At 43.7% G+C, this 8,269-nt stretch overlaps 1 protein-coding gene and 1 pseudogene across 1 annotated transcript; one reads left to right on the top strand and one right to left on the bottom strand.

The window, feature by feature from the left end:
- Positions 1 to 1,765: 1,765 nt before the first annotated feature.
- On the bottom strand, positions 1,766 to 2,659 carry LOC102241050 (annotated as a pseudogene).
- A 2,892-nt stretch (positions 2,660 to 5,551) lies between these two features.
- LOC106726982 (60S ribosomal protein L13a-like) lies at positions 5,552 to 6,049 on the top strand. Its single transcript, XM_014543934.1, has one exon. It carries the CDS (start codon positions 5,552 to 5,554, stop codon positions 6,047 to 6,049), a length of 498 nt encoding a protein of 165 aa, XP_014399420.1.
- The last annotated feature ends 2,220 nt before the right edge of the window (positions 6,050 to 8,269 follow it).

Consider the following 8,269-nt stretch of genomic DNA (forward strand, 5'->3'; position numbering starts at 1 on the left):
GATTTTTTTTTTTTGATGGAGAATATTCCTTTATATCACACGTGTATGGTTACAAAGAACTGTTGTTCACATGATCTCATTATATCCCCGGACCAATCTGTAAAGCTGAACACTTGTCACATTTCGAGAGGAACTGCTGCTCAGAGTCAATGATCTCACCTCTGGCCACAATTCCTTGGTTAGTTTTTGGGGAGACTACCTTCCTTACCCCTCCCCGCCGATTCCTTCTCAGGAAAGGCCTTTTCTCCTATTTCCTCTTCAATACAGATGCTCGGGGCCCCTCCTCTTCTCCTGCTCTACCCTCGTTGGATCAGCGGTCGCCAACCTGCGGTCCGCGTACCACTGGTGGTCCGTGAGGTCCGAAAGGTTGGCGACCGCTGCGCTAGATGACCTCATCCTCTCAGGGTTCTGGCCACCACATGTAGACTGACAGCTGCCAGTTCTACTTTGCAGCCCCAATCTTCTCCTTGAGACCTGACCCATATACACTCCTGCTTAAGTCCCACACAGGAGCACTCCCAGCCGTCCAGGCCTGGAGAGAACGCTGGGGGGCGGGGGCTGCTGGGGGGAGGAGGCCGGGGGCACCGAGCACAGGGGAGAGCCACTGGAGTGCAGAGGTATGTGCATCCTCCACAGTCAGCACTATTTTTCAATATTTTGATTCCTATTTTAAACCTTTTTAAACATGATCTTAATTTCAAGTTGCTTCAAATTTTTATTTGAAAGCGAGACGTTTACAATAAAAGTCTGAATGATGCTCCCAAGATCCCACGTGGCAGACAAGCCACGTACATTTAGTCTGATTTTACAATCCACTCACTTGCTGGTTTGTTCAGCGACGGAGCACGCTTATGTCAGGCATCATGCAAGGCTCTGGGCGTAGCACTAATTAAGACAGAGTCCCTCCAGGAGCTCACAGTCTCATGGTAACTCGAGTGAGCTGAGGCACAGGGTGGTACGTGTTTTACCAGTGAGGTAGACATAGCTAGGTACTTGGAAAAGGGGCTGGAGCGGGAGAGAGGGCAGGGGACAACTAATGCCTAAATGCACCCCTCTGAGCGAGGAGCAAGGCTGCACACGGAAACATCACAAAGCTGCTGGCAAAAAGCTTAGAACAGCTTCCAGCTGTCACCGTCATCGAACTCCTGTCTCACACTCTTTAAGCCACTACCTGATGGTATCTCCACACTTGTCCCTGAAGGTGTGAGGCATGCCACCCGTCTGCTCGGACAGTAGCTGTAGGTCACCTGGACCCCATTCCACCACTGGGAATCATACTGAAAGTCTTTAATTAAACCCATGATCTTTAAGTTCAGAAGATGCTAATAAGTTACAGATACCACATAAGTTAGAGGATCTGTTAATTTCCATATATACATTATTTTGGCTATACAATGGCGAAGAAACTCACTGAGACACACATAAGCGATCTAAGCATTATACAGATATATACAGACATCACACTTAGATGGCGTGTGCACGCCCACCCACTGCACAGCAGCTAATGCAGACGTGAACTCGTGTAAGGCAACTGCTTTTGTGATGACAATACATGATTCTTGAAGGGAGGGCAGAGTCCACACAGGACTGACCGTTTCGGGTTAGTGATACTCTTTGCGGAAGGTAGTAGGCAGGATATCTAGTTCACTGACAAAAAACAGTGAGTTATAAAAAGAGTTGCTTCTGAATGTGGAAACCATAATAATCCCAGAATCTAAGTAGTGAGCCACTCAAAGACACTACTGGCCTTGACTGTGGAGGGACTTCACAATGACTGATCGCTGAGGATCAAACTCGATGCGTAATCATCCAAGCAACGCTCCAAAGCCACTCAACACACGGGGCTCAAATCCCGTCAGTCACTCACTTCACTTTGCTGTGAGGATTTTCTTCTTTGTCAGGTGTTTCTGAATGTCTGCTTTTCTTAGACGCCGAGGGTCCTGTCCCTTCAGAGCCCTTCCTGCCAGAGCGACCCTGCTCCACTTAACACAGGTAGACGTGGATGGGCCCCTTGTTGCTCCATATGTGCACCGTGATGGAGTCTTCTCTGGGGGCTGGGACAACCAGTCTGGTCTCTGCCGGAGCTTTCACCGCGATGACAATCTGCTCGTGGAAGGCTCGGATGCTGTGGATGTCTTGGTACGTCACATTCGCGAGCCTTTCATTGTCTTTGTCATCCATCAACTCGAACAGCTGCTGGGCACAATCCTTGATCAACTCGTCCAGAGCCTCTTCCATGGCCAACAGGTCGGACAGCTCCTCCCGCAGCTTCTTCTGTTGGGGCTCTGCTCCGAAATTGTTGAGATCGGATCCTATCCATCGAATGTGGTTCTTCGATTTTTTTTCAACCAGGTCGATCCCATCTAAGACATTGGTGATGTCATACACTCTTCGTTTCCGGACTCCCAGTTTTGTTGGAACCTTGTTTAAGTCAAGAATACCCCCAGGAGCATTTCTGACAAGATCCATAAATTTCCGAGTTAAATACACCAGTGATACATCAAACCGAGGTGTCTTCACTTTTAGAGTTTTTCTCATGGACACATACTGTACATTATCTTCTAAATTAGTCATTATTTTTGATGGCAGCAGGCCCTCCACGTTGATGGGGTCTCGGCACAGGCGGCGCACCGACTCCTCCGCCTGGTCCACGAGCTCGCTGGCCCTACATGAGCCCCATTTGTAAAACGGGAATGACAGAATAATCTGTCCTGCCTACTTCAGGAGGTTGCTCTGAAGATTAAAACGAGATTATATCGCAGATTCTTACAGTCTCAGGAATTAACAGCACCGGCACCTCTGGAATAGATGAATGGGACCCTGGCCAGAGAAAGACTGCCTGGAAGTCTCCTTAAGAAGTTAGGGCTCGTGGTCCTCGCTTTCCCCATTCTGCGCAGGCCAGCTTCTCGATCTCTCGCACACCAGCAGAAGGCAACGCAGAACCCACCCAAGCAAGCGGATAGTGAAAAGGCCTTGATGGCATGGACACTAGACTCTACAGAATGCTACCTGTTTTACTGACAAGTATTTTATCACCTGTGCCTATAACAATGTCCGACACATAGGAGGCACTTGGTAAATATTTGAGCTTCAGATACAACATTATCCCTAGGCTTTTCAATTACATGGGCCAATCATTTTTTTTTAATGACTAAGCCATTTGAAGTCTGATTTCAGTCATTTGCAACTAAGGTTCTAACTGAAATACCACCCTGCTAAATAAATCCACCTTCCCCAAAATCCCAACAAAACAAAACATTCCTGGGGTATTCCTTCCCCAGTAAAGCCTGTGCTCATAAGGGAGCACAATATTCCACCTGCCCTTGGACTAGGTGAAGTAAAGCCAAGTGCAGTTGTCTGTGACTTAAATTAGAAACCAAATGATAGCTCTTTACTACCTTGTCTTTACTTACAGCTAATCCAATGCACTCTCTTCATACCAGCTTCCCTTATGATTATTCAATTGACTTTCTCAGGAGACTGTTAGAGAAAAAAATCTCACCCTACAAGATGAGCAGAGAGTTGGTGTTCTTCTGCTACTATAGGGGAGGGAGCAGAGACCACATGTGGATGCCCAGCTCCATACAAAGGGCTGAAGAGTTCTTAAGAGCTGGGATGGGGCGGGTGGGGGGTGTCATAGGCCACCTGTGTTTGCTAATTGGCCTTACCCAAAGGAAAAGTAAACTTTTCTCACACCTTCAAAATGGGAGCAAGATGCCAGAGAAAGTTAGGCTCCTGCCCTCCTACAGAGACTGGGAGAGATGGGGTCTATCACCTTCAGCAATTACATTTCAGAGGGAAGGCTCCCAGGTTCTTGAGAAAGGCATTCCTGGGCATAAAACCTTCAAGAGGCTTTTTAAAAGATTTACTTCTCAAAGGGACAGAGAAAGAATTTACAACGACACATTTTCTAAAGTAAATGCTCTAGAAATAGGGAGGTCAGAGGCCTAGAGTCAGGAAGAAGCCTGTCTAACATTTAGTCAAGCTAAGGGAACTTTAAGGCCATCTTGGTTAAGGCCTATGAGAAAACAACAGCAAACTGATTTTTTATTTTTTTTTACAACTTACAAAACATCTGTCAAAGTGGTCTAATTTCACTGGATTTCTTTTTAAGAAGAATAAAAACCCTTAATTATTCAGGAAAAATTTATGGGCAGAGTTAACCTCATGTTCAGCAAAAGAACTTATATTCCCCTGTCCGATGCCATTAGTTTTCTTGGGATGCCATGAAATCTGTACTGAGTAGAGTAGACAACCTCTCACAGAAATTTCCCCTGAGTTCAAACACTGGCTGCTATGACCTGAATACAACAATTTTGTAGTGTTACCAACACAAAGGGAAAGGTTCAGTAATAGAAATCAAATAAAGCCCTTTTATTGCAGTCATTTAGAAACTTATTTGGTGGGGGGAGGGAGGGCTAATGAAATGTACAAGCCATATTAAAGAGAAAACAGAAGTAAGGAGTTGAAGGAAAATCTCACTCTTCTCTCAAGCTATGAAGCCCCTCCTGGATTTCCTTCCCTTCCTACCAGACCCCTCAGTCAATCAACCCAATGATATCTTCCAGCTTCCTAAATGTATTTACCTACTTGACCTTGTACCTTAACCCTACCCTAACAATCCCTAAACTTGGATCTTTTCAACAATTTACTTTCTCTGCCATTACTGTTGCCACGTTTAATTTTATTGGAGAGATCTCACAACTTTTATCTACTGGAAGCATTACATATGTAAAGTTTCTACAGACAGAATAATGCCCCCACAAAGATGCTCACATCCCAACCCCCAGAATCTGGGAATATGTGACCTTACTTTTGTTAGGTTAGGTGGCTCAGGAGGCGGCATAGGAAATAAAGACAGTCCAGTGAATCAGAAAAAAAAAGAAAAGGAAAAGGTTTATTTCTGCGTCCCCGGGAGACCCACGGACCCCAAAGACAGGGCACGTGGATTCACGCCAACAGGGAGGGGGGCGCTTTTTTTATACTGCAGTTGGGTGAGGGGCGGGGACATGAGCTGAGGTATTCAGCTGAGGAAGTTTCAGCTGCAGGGGGTCAGCAAGGTATTCAGGAAGGAGTCAGTATCTGTGTCTGGCATGCTGATATGTTAGAAATGCCAGGGAGAGTCCATTATCTCATCACATGTCTGCATGTATCCGATCCTGGGCTCTCTCCGACCTAACAACTTTCAAGTGTGATTAAGTTAAAAGTCTTAAAATTGGGAGATTATCTTGGATTATCCAAGTGGACCTAAGGGACAAAATCAAAAGAAAAGATGTGACAACAGAAGCAAAGAGATGGAGTGATGTGCTTTGAAGATGAAGGAAGGGGTCACGAGCCAAACAGTGCAGGTGTTTGCTAGAAGATGGAAAAAGCAAGGAAGCAAATTCTCCCCTGGATCCTCCAGAAGAAACACAGCCCTGCAGATACCTTGAGTCTAGTTAGCCCCATAAAATTTAGCTCAGACTTCTGACCTCTTGCACTGTAAGATAATAAATATGTGACTTTCCCAGGTGGCTGCCAAAGATGGCAGAGAGGTAGGTCCCGCTGCTCAATGACTGATGCCATCTCCTGGCCACCAGGGGCCATCATGAGCAAGCAGGTACTTTTGGGCCAGAAGATGGTGGCCGTGTACTATAAGGGCATCAGCGTTTCTGGCAATTTCTACAAAAACAAAGGCAGACCATTCAAGGTGCGCTGCCCCTCAAGACCAAGGGAAGCCAGGCTGCCCTGGACCCCCTGCGTGTCTGATGGGATCCTGTTGCCCTATGATGGGAAAAAAGCAGGTGGTGCGTTCTGGTGCCCTCAAGGTTGTGCACCTAAACACTATGTAAAAATTTGCATATCTGGGAAGCCACGAGGTTGGCTGGAAGTATCAGTTGGTGACAGCCACCCTAGAAGAGAAGAGGAAGGAGAAGGCCAAGATCCATTACTGGAAGAAAAAAAACAGGTCATGAGACTATGGGAACAGAACAAAAAGAACATGGAGAAGAAAACAGACCTATACTCAGAGCCCCTGACGACTCACAAACTCCTGGACTGTACCCAATAGACCTTTTATTCTTTATGCTTCGCCTGGCCTGGCCTGCCCTTCCACAGTGAAGTGGAAAAAATGAAGAGGGGAACGTGCCATGAAGTCATAGCAGAGTGAAGGAGAGAACAAATCTGGATGGAGAAATATACTATACAGGCTGGATTAGAGTCCCAGGGGCACCACAGTGAAAGGATTCAGTCCAGGTCCAGAGCTGGATCCCCTATAACTCTGTCAAGCACAGTTTCTCTTGCTCAGGTGAACAAACAGGCCATTCTCTCACAGCAGAATGTGGCTGGCCCCGCCAGGCTTTCCATTCAGTGGTGAGGGCGCCATCCGTCTACTTAATGGACTACATTCTGAAAATAGTTTATGCTTAGATGCCTACAACAAACCAACATTTCCAACTAAAGCAGCAATGAGTTAACAATACTGAGTTAATTATTTCAAATGATGATTTTTCTCTTAAGATATATTCACTTTGGACCACATATAACCAAAAATCTGCAAACCATGTTTTCCAAAATTATGAATACTAACATTTCTATATTCTACTTATAGGGTGAAATTGTTAAAGGCATGATCTTTGGAATAAGACTGTGTGGTATCCAGAATTGTGCCCCACCCCCCAAAAAATTGCTGATGGGAATTAACTTTGCTCATCAGCTGACCTTACAATACAGAGATCATCCTGAATTATGTTATCAAAAGGGTCCCTTAAGTATACAAGTGAGGCAAGTGGGGAGGTGAGAGTGATGCAACACCATGAAAAGGACTCAGCTTGCCTTTGCTGGCTTTGAAGGTGGAGGAAGGGGGCCAGGAGTCCGGAAGGCAGGCAACCTCTAGAAGCTGGAAAAGGCAAGGAAATGGATTCTCCCCTTGAGCTTCCAGAAAGGAATACAGTCCTGCTCTACCTTGATTTTAACCCAGGTAAACCTTTGTCAGACTTGTGACCTCTAGAAACATCAGATACTAAATTTTTGTTGGTTAAGATGCTAAATTTGGGACCATTTGCTTTGGCAGCAATAGAAAATTACATGGGTCAATTTCTGACTATCATTCAGCACCGGTAGGAGTTTGAGAAAATTACTTAACATTTCTATTCCTATTTATTTATCTGTAAAATGAGATTAGCAATACTATCTACTTGAGGGTGAAATAATATTTAAAACAATGCCAGATGCATATTAAGTACTCAATAAATGTTAAATGCTGTTATTGTAATGTTATTGTTGTTTTGTATTTACCTTCCTCTTTGATGTTTATCATGATTTGACCTAAGAACTGTATGTGAAATGTATGGGGTTTTTAAAAATTCATTTAAGCAGCACAAGAAAAACGCCTGCTAACTTTTAATAGCTTTAAAGTCCTGAACTGCCTGGAGTACCTTCTTAGGATGTTTTGTTTTTAGCTTTGAACACCTAAATCATCTTGCTTATTTCTAACTTGCTAGGACAAGCTGTTCTACACCATTTTTTAAAAGAACGTTTTTACTTCTTGAGGACTTAATTACAGTGCTGCTGGTTTATGAGTCTGCATTGTAAACTAAGACCTTGAAATAAACAGGCATTTCAGTTCTTGATACAACTGAGTGAAAGTGTGTTCTCTGATTAGCTTGTTGGCAAGGAGGTCACCGTGACAATGGGATAAAATTAGTCACACTTGCCAATGACCTCATACTTAGTACAGATGTGGCCTTTTCTGAACCTTTCTTTCTGAAACGTATTGTGTTGGCTATATTTGGTGTGTTTATTGTACATCTAGCCATTTAATTTGGTAAATGTAATAAGTGTTTGCAGTATTTGATTAACTTAAATAATTTACATTTTCACAAAAGTTTTGTTAGACACATAAAACATAAAGTCTTTTTTATTTTTAATAGTTTCTGGGATCCTCTGAGATATCCCACATCTAAGCAATATTCATCTTTATGCCTACAAAGAGTGAAGAGTCCTATATTATTAATAACTATACTCTCAATAGTTATTAATAATAGAAATGTCTTTTATTGTTACTGACAGCAACATACATTTGAAAGTATAAAAGAGCACTGTTTAGAAAAGAGGTTTTAGTAACTCACCACATCTGTGCTAGTTCCAATCGCTGACGAAAGAGAATAGATTGAGCTTCCTTATGTGCCACTCACTCATTGATTTATTCATTCTTTCAACAAATATTTATTAAGCTGTGTAATGTTCTAGGAATTATGAAACTCCTTCAAAAATAAATCATGTATTGTTT

This window comes from Myotis brandtii, unplaced genomic scaffold (assembly GCF_000412655.1).
Source record: "Myotis brandtii unplaced genomic scaffold, ASM41265v1 scaffold344, whole genome shotgun sequence".
NCBI classification, from domain to species: Eukaryota; Metazoa; Chordata; class Mammalia; order Chiroptera; family Vespertilionidae; genus Myotis; species Myotis brandtii.

Bases quoted from the DNA above. Each gene is read 5' to 3' on its own strand.
- LOC106726982 (XM_014543934.1), top strand. From the start codon at position 5,552: ATGACTGATGCCATCTCCTGGCCACCAGGGGCCATCATGAGCAAGCAG.